This window comes from Myotis yumanensis, unplaced genomic scaffold (assembly GCF_028538775.1).
Source record: "Myotis yumanensis isolate MYYU_CA2020_CCGP unplaced genomic scaffold, mMyoYum1.0.hap1 SCAF_6, whole genome shotgun sequence".
Taxonomy (NCBI): domain Eukaryota; kingdom Metazoa; phylum Chordata; class Mammalia; order Chiroptera; family Vespertilionidae; genus Myotis; species Myotis yumanensis.
Window position 1 is genome coordinate 82,955,362 of NW_027223757.1, and position 12,921 is coordinate 82,968,282.

Here is a 12,921-nt window from a genome sequence, read left to right on the forward strand (position 1 = left end):
GCTCTGGAACACACCTCAGGATACATAGTACTAATAGGAGAAACGACCCGTAACTGCAGGTCACAGCAGACCCGTGCCCTCCTTGTGCGTGGGTCAAGCTCTAAGACCCAGCATCGGAAGCTGCCATTCTAAAATTCTAAAGTTGGTACTTTCTCCATCTATTTTCTAAACAAAAAATTTATAAAAATGCTTTTGCCAAAACAAGAGTGATAGTAATAGAGATAAAATTAGAAATCAGTTTTCCTCATTCTTCATGATTATTCTTTAGAATTACTATTCTTTGTATTTGATATTTTTTTAATCATTACATTGGTCTGTGTGTGATCTGGTGTAATTCAGCGCTTTTGATATCCTCATGTAACCATGAAAATGCAGTGTAAGACCTATGTTTATTCCTAAACATTTTAGGATGAAATGAAGTCAGAATATCATATGAAAAATTAGGCAGCCTTCCAAAGAACAGTAATCAGCTCAGTCTTTTACCTGTTAGATTTTAGTCCTGTGGAGAAATAAGTAATGGCTGCAACTCTCACAGAATGTGAACAGAAGAGAACATGGTTAGAGGCACAAAGATGCCAAAAAATAAGAGGAGGAAAAAGAGGTATTATTAAATATGGACAAGGAAAGTACACATTTTGTAGGCTACTTAAAAATGTTATGCTTCAAAAGAAAAAAAAATTATGCTTCTAAAATTTTAAGAAATGCACCTTAAATGTACATCCTTGGGCTTCCAAACTATTATTTTTAGTTACACGTAACAGAAAGGTAGCTATATATAATGTTGAACAAATTCAAGATATGCTGCCATCTTTCTATAATTTTAATTATATTTTAGCTTAAATAGTTAGTAGTATTTTAGTTTTAATAGTTAAATAGTAAATAGTTAAATTTATTTAAACAGTATTTAAACTATAATATAGTTTAGTATAGTAAATAATTTAAGGTATGTCATTTAAACTATAATGTAGTAAATTACTTTAAAAATTTTCCAAATTATCCTTTTGCTTGCTTTCAAAATTTGATGTGTTTGGATTTGAAAGTTGCTTATGAATAACTTATATGCAGAATACTTTAAAAGAAAACTTTCAAATGGTTGCTGTTCAACTAATTTCACATTTAAATAAGAGTAACCAAAGAATTAGTTCCTTGTCAAGGTTGTTGTTCTCATACAATAAATGCAGTCATTGTTTATTGGAAGTTTTTAAGCTTCGCAGGCTTATATTGATTGTGGCTTGGTAATTCTTTTCTATATACATATGGATTCTTGAGCCATGAGATACTGATAATTATAGCCTTATCATATTTTTTTAAAACTTGACCTAACTGTGTTTGACTTACTATTCTGAAAAAGAAGAGTTAAAATGAAACTCTAAAAAGTTAGGCACATCTTTTATCAATTTATATACTTGTTTATGTTTCAAATGTCTAAGACAGTAGAAGACCCGTCATCAAACATTTGTTTAGTTCTCAGTCCTTAAGCTGGATCTGCATGAAGCAATTGGCTTGACTGTTTTGATCCAAACCTTCTTTTTTGGCAACCATTTATTTGCCAGCAATGAAAATGTTTTGAAAGGCAAATAAATGTTTTTGTGGTTAGACTTTTCTATGGGATGTAATGCTTGATTTAGTGATCTTACTTTCCTCTATTCTGAATGAGAAATTAATCTTGGGGAGAAAGACGAATGGCTTGGTTTTAGGCATTTATTATTCAGTTCCAGTTTCTGTACCTAAACATCTCTCATAGTTTGCTGTGAGGGTTAAATGAGATAATATGTAGAAATCATGAAGCATAGGACAGTACATTCAACAAATGTTAGCATGAAAGGAGTATCAGCTGCTGTTTAAATATGAGTGATATGTCCTTACCTTGAGACTCTCTTAAACCCCTACTAAATGACAACATAATTTTACAAGGTATAAACCTACAAAGACAAAGTGAGAGAGGATAAAATATCAGATGAGAGATATAAAAAAATTATGGAAGCTTAAAAGTGGATAGAAATGGTAAAGGTTTCACAGATCTGAGAGAAATGAAGCATTGGAACCTGAATATCAGAATTAAAAGTTCCTCTAAAGAAAGAAGTCTTTGGGTGGATGAGAAATAGGAGGATTGGTAAGAAGCAAAGGAGCAATTTCATCCCAGTACTCTATCAAAACCATATAAGCAGCCAGCTTACCCCTTGGCTATTCTGGCAAAATAGTATATAAGTTTATACTGTGGAAAGGTTGAATAAAAGGGACTCTGCTATTAAAGATCCCAGGTAAAATGACCACCAATATTCAATTAAAAGACTTTCTAGAGAGAACCTATAAAATTAGAAATCAGTTTTCCTCATTCCTCATGATTGAAATTTTTGTAGTAAGCTAAGAAAATTTCCCAGATGTAAAGGACAGAATATATAGGTTACAGTATCTCTGTAACTATCAGGAAAATATATTAAGAAAAACCCTCATCAAGGCACACTACCATAAAATTTCAGAATTTCATTTATACCAGTAAGAGAGCAATAGTAACAGTCCCTCATGTGGGGGGGGGGGGGGGGGCGGGCAGGAGTCTCACAGAGGCTTAGGAATAAAAACAGCAACCACAATCAAAAACTGACATCTTAATAGCAATATTCGAGGCTAGAAGACAATGGAGGAATGCCTTTAAAATTTTGAGGGAAAATGATTTTAAAATCGTATTCTATACCTAACCAGATTATCTTTGAATAAGAGAGTAGCAAAAATGAATATTCAGTCATACAGGATCTTTAAAAATTTATTTCCCAGGCACCATTTCTCAGAAAATTATCAGAGGTATTTTTAGCTGTAACCTACCACTGGGGGATAGAGATGGAGTTTAGTAAACAGCCTATTAAAAACAAAAAATCAGTATTCTTTAGAGGAATATAACAGAATCCAGAGTCCTTACAATGTATCATCCACAATATCTCAGATAAAAATCCCAGATTCCTAAAAAGATGAACAGGCAAACTTGACCAATACTCAAGAGAAAGTGCAAAATGGAAGTTACTCCAAGATAACAAGGCTGTTGAAATTAGCAGCAGGGATTCTTAAAGCAGCTGTTATAACTATGCTTAAGAATGAAAAAGGAAACTTCTCCAGAATGTGATTTACCAACATTAGTAAGTAAAGTAAAAAGGGATAAGAAATGAAATCAAGAAATAAAGACTCCAAAATGTAATTGTTGAAGAGTTGGAGGGCTCCAATTGAGATGTCTCTGAAGGAAAACAAAAACAATGAAATAGAGTTTTGGATGCAAATAGTTTTCACATAAAATTAGGCAAAAATCAAACCAAGGAAATTATTACTGGAAAAAATTTTTTATTTGTAAAAAGAAGTTTGATCATAGTGGCCAAACTGTAAGAGTGTTTACCAGTCACAATAATGTAAACTGGATGCTAATTTAACAAAAAAAAAAATGAAATTTATAAATAAGATCAAAAGGGAGGAAGGAAATGGTTAAATATGAGGTATATGAGACTAAATTTTCATTCAGTAAGAAGTCAACTGCTAGATTTAAAGCTGAAAAATAAAGAAAACAAGTGTCATAAGCATATTCAAATATGGATGAAAATAACAGAAGAACAAGCTGAAAAAAAATTGAAAGGAGTTGCCTCTGGAAGAAGAATTATAGATTAGAAAGAAATGTGTCAAGGTCTATCATTATAAAAGTATTATTTGATTTTTAATGTCACATACGTTTTATTTTTCCCATGGGGAAAAAAAACCCCTCTTGTTTATTTGATTAAACAAAAATAAAATAAGCTGCATAGGAACAATTTTAAAGTCCAAAGAGACACCAACTTTGTTTTAAGGCTGTAGCAGCTGATACAGCATCTCCTTGCTACCTTCTCCAGCCTTCTCTGTGGACCACAGCAATACATTCAGAAGCCCGTTAGGCAACACAGGAGTTTTTGAACCCGTATCTATTGGTTCTTCACCTGCTCATTGCCTGTCATGCCTGGGGTCTGCAGTATAACATTTAAGATTTAAAGTTAAAATCCACGGGGGGTCGGGCGGGGGGGGGGGGGGATCAAAACAAAGCAACAAAAACACCCACCCTAAGCAAACACCCACTTGAAAGGTTTGAGGGAAAACTTTTGTTCCCCCTTCTCCACTTACTAGTCATTGATGGGATCTGCACCACTGCTGGGACGCCCATTGAAAAATGTCCAGAGGCAGACAGCACCCCATGATGGGCTTGGAGTTAGTTTCTGTGGCCCGGACAGATATGCTGGGGTTGCATATTCCTTACCTACGCATGTCTGCCTTGGGGAAACAAAAAAAGTATACTTAGTCTAATATCAAGCAACATGCCCATGTTAATTTCTCCAATTCTGCATTTACCTTTCTCACAAAAGAAAAACAACTTCAAACTCAACTGAGTAATGTGTTCTACACTTAAAGCATTTGCTGACCGGGCATGACAGCTAATGGGCAGTATTAAACAAGATTCATTAAAAACAAACAAACAAACAAAAACTTAACAATCCTCCCACCCACCTGAGTATATCTAACATGCTAGATAAAAACAACAGCCCTGACCCCACCCACTCTTTCACCTGCATTGATTTTAGGGAAGAAAAAAATAAAAGAAGAAACTTTACCACCCTAAAAACAAGAAAACCCCAGAACCGTGAGAAACCTACACAGACTTCTAGAAACATAAAGAATTATTACAGAGCTGGTTATTTAAAGAAAGTAAACACTTTGCATACATTCTGAGAGAAAATTTTTTAAAATTAGAGTTACGTATTTGTAACATACATAGCAGAGTGCCTGGTACAATTTAGATATTCAATAAATGATAGCTATTATTACTACTAAGATTATTAACTCTTCTGCTAGTCAGTAAAAACATTGGTTATCCATTTCAAATGGAAAAGAAACATATAAATCTAGAAAAGTTATTTAGTATATCTAAAGTTATACACTTGCTTAGTGGTAGAGCTAGAACTGTAGTCCAGATTTCTGAACTACAAGTTGCTTCAGGCTCAACAAGAAAGATTCAGAGAGGATCTTTGAGGTTATCTATAGTCAAGTAGGGTTGCAAACAGAGCTGTGCTTTCGTAGTCCAACCTAGAATCTGGTCTTGTAAGTAGTGGGTGATAGACAAATGGGTAGAAAGACAAACAAATAAATCTTAGGCCAAGTGACTACCTAGTCTAAGATTTTGCCACTTTGTGACACAACTTTCAACAACTCCTGCCTCTTAGTATGTATGAATGTATGTATGTATTATTTATCCTCAAAAAGGAAAGATCCAAGAAGCTAGCCAGAAACCACAGGGGGAAAGTGCAACTTAACGTGTTTAAAAAGGAATACTTTCAGGCTGTTAATGATTATTAAATCATCAAATTAATTTTGTTGTACTTTTATTTACTTATTTTCTCTTTATTTTACTTCTTTCCATCACCATTTATCTTCCCCTATATCCTCTTCCACTTCTTCCCACCTCACAACCGCCACACTATTATTCATGTCCATGAGTTCTTTCTCTTTTTATTTTGTTGTACTTTTAAAACCTTTTGAAACTTTAGAGAAATCTTCCTGCTGAATTTATGTGGGCCACAGCCAAATGCAGGGGTTATTGACTTCACGTAGCTCAATTCATTTTTATTATAGCTGGTAAAACTGAAAATCATCGAGGGGAAATAGAATGTCAACATTTAAGATTTATAAACTGCCTTTTGGGAATGGTGGTCTTGGACCTAGAGATATTATTCAAAAGGAAGTTTGGAAGTGAGAATGTTAGGTAACTGGTTGAGGAAGATAAAAACTTATTGACAACTACAGTTAAGATATTGTAAACTGATTGCCATGCCTAAGTTAGGTCATAAACACTATTTTGTATGAAGATAATTATAGATGTTTTTTCTTTGAGAAAACTATTTTGAAGCCTGTATTTTAAAGAAGAAAGAATCAAGAATTTCTCATAATTTATTTAGTAATTACTTTATTAGTTAAGACGCTCCAGAAAAACAAAACCAATAGGTTATATGTGTGTGGATAGATAGATAGATAGATCGATCGATCGATAGATAGATAGATGATAGATGGACAGACATTTAGATAGCTAGATGGGATTAGTTCATATAATTATGGAGGCTGAGAAGTTCCAAGTTCTGTAGTTGACAAGCTGAAGACCCAGGAGAGGCAAGGTTTAGTGCCAGATCCAGTCCAAAGGTCTGAGAACAATGAGATGTTTCATTTTAAGTCAGAAGCCTGGAAAATACCCATGCCCTACTTCAAGACAGGCAGAAGGAAGTTCTCTCTTCTTTAGCCTTTTTGTTCTAATGACATTTTGGTCAATGACAGACCACCAATGATAGTGGTCCCGTAAGATTACAGTGGAGCTGAAAAATTCCTATCACCTAGTGACATTCTAATGTCATAGTATAACACATTATGTGTTTGTGGTGATGCTGGGGGAAATAAAGCTGTGGTGCCAGATGTGCAGAAGCATAGTGCATACAATTATACAGTGCAAAACACTTGATGGTGATAATGAATGACTGTGTTACTGGTTTATGTGTTTACTGTACTATCCTTTTTGTCATTATTTTAAAGTGTACTCTTTCTACTTATTTAAAATAAAAAAAAGAAGAAGCTTTGCTGTCCAGCCGGTGTAGCTCAGTGGTTGAGCATCAACCTAAGAACCTGGAGGGCATGGTTTGATCCCCTGTCAGGGCACATGCCTGGGTTGCAGGCTCGGTGCCCAGTAGGGGGGCATTCAGGAGACAGCTGAGCAATGATTCTCTCTCATCAGTGATGTTTCCATCGGTCTCTCCCTCTCCCTTCCTCTCTGAAATCAATAAATATATATATATATATATTTTTAAAAGTTTTGCTGTAAAACAGCAAGTCATATTAACCAGCTAGCAGCCTCATACATCTTGTGTTAACTGAATCTCTTGGTCGCATCATTTTCTCTCGTGGTGATTTAATCTTGTGTTGTTCTGTACAGTAATATGCTATACAGACTTGTAGCCAAAGAGCAATAGGCTATACCATATAGCCTAGGTGTGTATTAGGCTAAACCATCTAGGTTTGTGTAAGTGCACTCAATATCTGCACAAAAACAAAATTTACTAGCAATACATTTTTTAGAACATGTCTCTGCCATTAAGTAGTGCATGACTGTATGCAGTTCTTCAACTGATTGGTTGAGGCCCAGCTACATTAGGGAGGGCAATATGCTTTACCCATCCTACTGATTCAAATATAACCTTATCCAGAAATACCCTCAAAAATAACACCCAGAATAACGTTTGACTAAATGTCTGGTTGACAGAAGTAACCACCACAAGCACACAAAGGCATAAAGATAAAACTGAAACTACTGGAGCTTAAATGTAGAAAAATAAGAGATAAACAAAAAACATAATGAGAATGAAGGCATATAGGGAAATCTGTGAGTCAGTCATGCTTTAAAGACCACATTGAAGTTAGATTGGTCTTAAAGTATTTCTGTACGCTATCATTTCTTGCATATTTTATAATTAATTGTATATTTTTTATTATAATAAAAAGTATGAATGTACTATTTCATATTTTAATGACTGACTTGTTACAGTGAATAAGGAAGTATAACTTCTATTTATTTTCAAGGATTAAGAATTTGAGGGATTTTTTTTAGAATATAGAATCAACCTTTTGTTTTAAGCGCTTGAAGATATTAAGAGGGTTTTTTTTTATTTTGGGTTTTCTGGTTTTGGTATTTCCAAAGCTGCTCACCCATGTTTTAAGCTTGTGTTGTTGAAGAGGTGTTTCTTTATTCTTTCTGGTAGATGTAGAGAAATATTTCTAGAAGTAAGCTAATGGGTAATACACACTTTAGTGTGATCACTGTAATTAGCTAATTAAATTGCTCTCTTCACTTAGTAAAAAATAAGAGTTTGGGAGAGGTAAATTTGAGACAAGGGTCACATGAGGGCCAGATAGGCTTGGTGAGTAACACAATGGTAGCTTTCAGTCCAGAGGATTCACTTCACAGGAGTTCAAGGCATATTAGTGAGAATTAGCGTACTAGTGCTAGTAAGGATTCTACTTAGGTGAGGGAAATTAGCAAATGGGGTGAATGAAAACTAAAGGTAAAGATTTCCTGCTAATTAACCAAGACATAAATTTCTGATCCCTACACTAGTTATGTACTGGTTTTGAAAAGATGTTTTAAAATGTTTAACTCGCCCAGCAGTGTGGCTCAGTGGTTGAACATTGACCCATGAACCAGGAGGTCACAGTTCAATTCCCAGTCAGGGCATATTCCCGAGTTGTGGGTTCCATCCCCAATGTGGGGCGTGCAGCAGGCAGCTGGTCAATGATTCACTTTCATCAATGATATTTTTATCTCTCTCCCTCTCCCCCTCTGAAATCAATACAAATATATTTAAAAAATAAAAAAATTAAATGTCTAACTCTTCGTCTTTATTTTCTCATTTTTCCCACATAATCTGTTTGTAAATGAATGTTTTTGAGAGTGTTATAAATACAAATTATATAGATGTAGTGTGGATAAATAACTGACTAATGGGAAGCTGTTTAGGGATATATACTTATCCTGACCCTTTCTTAACATAGTTAAGTTACTAATATTTGTGTAGTACTTGACAGCACTGCCTCCTGTTCTCTGTATGTGTACAGATGAATGGATATTGAGTCCATATTCTTCTTCACACCGATTGCATGTATTTTAGACTCTGATAGAAATGTTTTTATTTGGAAAACACACACATGTGTATACCTATTTCCCTGGTACTTTTCCAGTTTTTAGAAAAAATGTTTAAATTTTTCCTGCTGAAAACATTTAGATTCTTTCTGAATAAATACATCATCTTTTTAAAAAACCTTCCCCCAAGATTTCTTTTTAAATGGTTCACAGTTAAATTTAAATTTCTATATTTAGGTAGAATTATGTTTATATACCAACCACCAGTATCCAGGAAGTTCAGTGGTAAGGTTGACACATAGGGAGTTTGTAGTCTATTTTGTAGTCTGTGTATTTAAACAAGGTTTGAAGCTTACCTAGCAAAATCGCTTAAACATTCAAGCAGAATTTCTTTAGTACAAATGCTCTATTTGATTTCTTATAATTGTTAAGATAACAGTGTGTCACTTTATAAAGATTAGTTCTCAGTAATATGTGTTAGATTTATTCCTTTCAAAGAACGGTGCATTCAGAAATAGCTTTTATATGTAAATATTTTTGTAATATTGGATAAAGTTGGTTTGGTGCAATCACTATGGTTTAATCAAGTTTGAAAGAAGTTACAGGCACATTTTTGTAGAGTTTTCTGCAGCATCTTTATTTTTTTCAGCTGGATGTATTTTATGTTCCTTCTAACTAATCAAAATAAGAAAGTGATTGCCTGTGCCAAAAAATAGGACTATCATTTTTCACATTCTTTTCTTTTCCAGGTCATTTTCAAGTAAGATTGTGTTTCTAGGACTTCTGAATTCCAGAAAACTCCCGACTTTGTAGATATAAGGGCCCAGATGAACATTTCAGGGGGACTCTAACTTTTCATGCAGTGTGTTTTGTGTTGTGCATTCCAGATACAGTTAACTTTTTGTGTGCATGTGATTAGTGTGGAAAGAAATTAATGCAGTCCCGTATTATGATTTATGGACTGAATCCTTTGCCCACTGAAGACTTGCCAAAACTAAAACTATTTTTTTTCCTTTGGATATTAGAAACAGCTACTGTTTTTGTTGATCTTTTAAAGGTCTGAATGGGCCTATTTCAAATCATACCAGCATGGGAGCTCAGATTAATAATATACTTATTCAACTAGTGATACTGAGTGAAACCATTGCTCACATGGATATGAGGATACAATTTCATAAAATTATTTTCAGGTGCATTAATGCATTTCTGGAAGCCGCACATGATTTTTCTTTTGCATGAAAGAAATCAAGGATTTCTGTTTATTGTATCAGTTACAGATCGGCTTATAAGTTAATTTAATTGCATTTTTTATGCCTTAAAACATAAGACATTTTACTTTTAAAAATAGTAATGTGATGGCTGAATTGTTCCCCAAAATGTTTAATTTAATGTATTTTTCTTTCTTGAGACATCATGACTGTCATGTCTTTAATTTATATTGAGAAAAATTCCTAAATTTTGTTGTTGTCAGTTACACCAAGCTGCTGAAGTTTCTCAGCTCCGGGGAGCAAGGGTAATATCTCCTGAAGATCTTCTGTTTTTGATGCGCAAAGATAAGGTAATCTAAAATTTTCTACTGAATTAAAATGCCATATTTGGTGCTTAACTATACTTATATGAAGAAACTAAATACCCTTTTCACAAAGCTTTCAAATTGGTATCATGACTATTGAGTTGATATTTTAGTCTTCATAATTTGCATGACAGAATGGCTTACTATAAGATAATTTATTTTTTTTAACATGGGCAAAGGCATGTATGTAAAACTATGTTGACAACTAATTCTCACATATCTGTACACACCTATTTTGACATGTTCATTGCTACATAATAGTCATTAAATATTTAGTGTTCTGATAAGTGAGTAGCATATTTACTTTTCTTCTAATTTTATACAGTATTACAGGCTTTCAGAGAGTAATTTTTTACCTTGAAATACAAAGTTTATTCTGTGACACTAGTTTATAGGAAATAGAAAATCAATCAAAATGTATGTTCCATTAGGATAAATATATACCATAATGTCTAGGGTTTTTTATACTTAAAGATCTACTTTTATTATTCTTTGAACACTGTTATAAAAATATCTAAGCGGGTATTTACATGTCTAATTTTGTCATAACTCTCTTCCATGAGTAGCTAGTTGAAAATATTTTATAAAATTTTACATGTTTTAATAAGTTGCATGTAAAAGTTACATGTAAAAAATAATCACAGTGTGTTGTGACAGATACTATTGTAAATGAGCAAGCAATGCCTAGTTCCCAATGTCAGTCCCATCTTTCATTTCTCCACTGATTTTTCCTGGCCTTTTATTATACTCACCCACTCCTCTGCCACCATTTCTGTATGCTTGTGGCTCTATTTTTTATCAAAAGCCTTCCCATTTGACCTTTTGGATAAACTTTTGGCTCATTACCTCTTCGGTAGTCTGAGGAATATAAAGGAAAAGAAAGAAATATCTTCACTTTCAAGAAGATATACTTTAATTTGGGAAACCAGTATGATTTAGTTGAAAGAAGCATTTTTAAGACTCACAGAAGCCGGAACCGGTTTGGCTCAGTGGATTGAGCGTTGGCCAGAGGACTGAAAGGTCCCAGGTTCGATTCCGGTCAAGGGCATGTACCTGGGTTGCGGGCACATCCCCAGTAGGAGGTGTGCAGGAGGCAGCTGGTCGATGTTTCTCTCTCATCGATGTTTCTAACTTTCTATCTCTCTCTCTTCCTCTCTGTAAAAAATCAATAAAAACATATTTAAAAAGAAAATTAAAAAAAAAAAAGACTCACAGAATTTTAAGATTATATGATTAGATGTAGAAGCTGTAGGATTTTTTTGCAGTGGAGGTTTCTGCCTGGGGTAAGACTCATGCAAGTATAGCTAGAACCGAACCAAACACAGAAGAACTCACCAGGATTCTGGTTGAGTAATCTAGACAAAATCTGATTATTGTGATGGCTCTGGAACTGGATAGGAAGGAAGAATTCAAAGAAATCGTGAAGAGTCAAAATAGGCAGGATTTGGTGACCATTAAACTTGGAGGACTAAGGAAAAATGGGCTTACATAGCAGTGGTCCTGGGAGGAAGGAGCCGAAAGGTGCTGTTGGCAGAAATGAGGACCTGGAGCTAAGATTCCCTATGAAGGCATCTGGGAAGAGGGAGTTAGCGGAATGTATCTAGTCAAGTTTTCCTTTTCACTGACAGAGGTGAAGAGGCTAGCATACACACACAAAGTCCATATTGGTACGTTTTCCTGCCTTTGGGGAAAGTAAAATTTAAAATCCTATTGAAACTTCAGGAGCATACACTAATTGACAATGCCCTTTACTGTCCAGTGGGACTCTTAATCAGAATCATTTTAGCACCTGATAACATACCTATAATATTATAGTTGCCATTGTTATCATCTTTCTCCTCAAAATAATACTTTTCTTTATATGATGATATTTTCTAAACAGGGTTTAAAGTAGTTTACATAGGAGTGATATAAGACAAAAATACAATCTAAAGTACTGAACAGAATCAGCAAAGAGAAGAGGATAGCAAAAGACCTGTTTTTTTTCTTGTCATAATTTCAGATTATATAAAGCTGTATTTATTGACTGTCTATGTTTTACGTATTGCTCTAGGCAGTTTATTTATTCCTCACAATAATCCTGTAATGTAGGTACTTTACTTACTTTGTAAATAAAGAAACTAAGGTTCAGAGGTTATCTTTTACGTGTGACCCTGCTAAGGTCTAGTTGCAAGACTAATTTTAACCTCAGTTTCCCTATGTATAAAGAGGAGATGATTATAGTTGTCTATATCTCAGGGCTACTGAAAATATCAAATAAAATGCATGTAAAAAAGCTTTGTAAAATGCAATAGTTTTCAGCTGATATGGTATCTTAAACTTAAAGGTCAAGAACCAGTAATAATACATTCCAAGTGTAAGGATACAACAAATTACAAAGTATTTATAAGTTACTTTTAAAGCTAAGCAGTATTATGGTTTTCTAATAAACCTAAGGAAAGCCATCATTAAGACCCAACTATCATTAATCAGCTTTGAGTTTCATAAAAATATGTTTCTCATATTACTGAATGTTTTCCAGAAATATAAACCAGCTCTTCTAAATAAAATAAAAGTATCAGAGAACAAAAAACAATAAAAGGAGAGTGCATGCCTTTTTAAAGCAGTTGTCTGGATTGTTTATAAATCATTTAAAAAAATAAAATAGCTTAGTATGGAGAGTGTGATATTTCTC

The 12,921-nt window shown here is 34.0% G+C and overlaps 1 protein-coding gene across 5 annotated transcripts in view; it reads left to right on the plus strand.

The window, feature by feature from the left end:
• SUPT3H (SPT3 homolog, SAGA and STAGA complex component) overlaps nt 1-12,921 on the plus strand; it is a 478,084-nt gene that overhangs the window by 300,223 nt on the left and 164,940 nt on the right. For all 5 annotated transcript variants that reach the window (XM_070418486.1, XM_070418489.1, XM_070418491.1 and 2 more), the window contains exon 4: nt 10,146-10,232. In XM_070418486.1, coding sequence (XP_070274587.1) covers nt 10,146-10,232 — 87 coding nt within the window. The remainder of the gene's footprint in view (nt 1-10,145; nt 10,233-12,921) is intronic.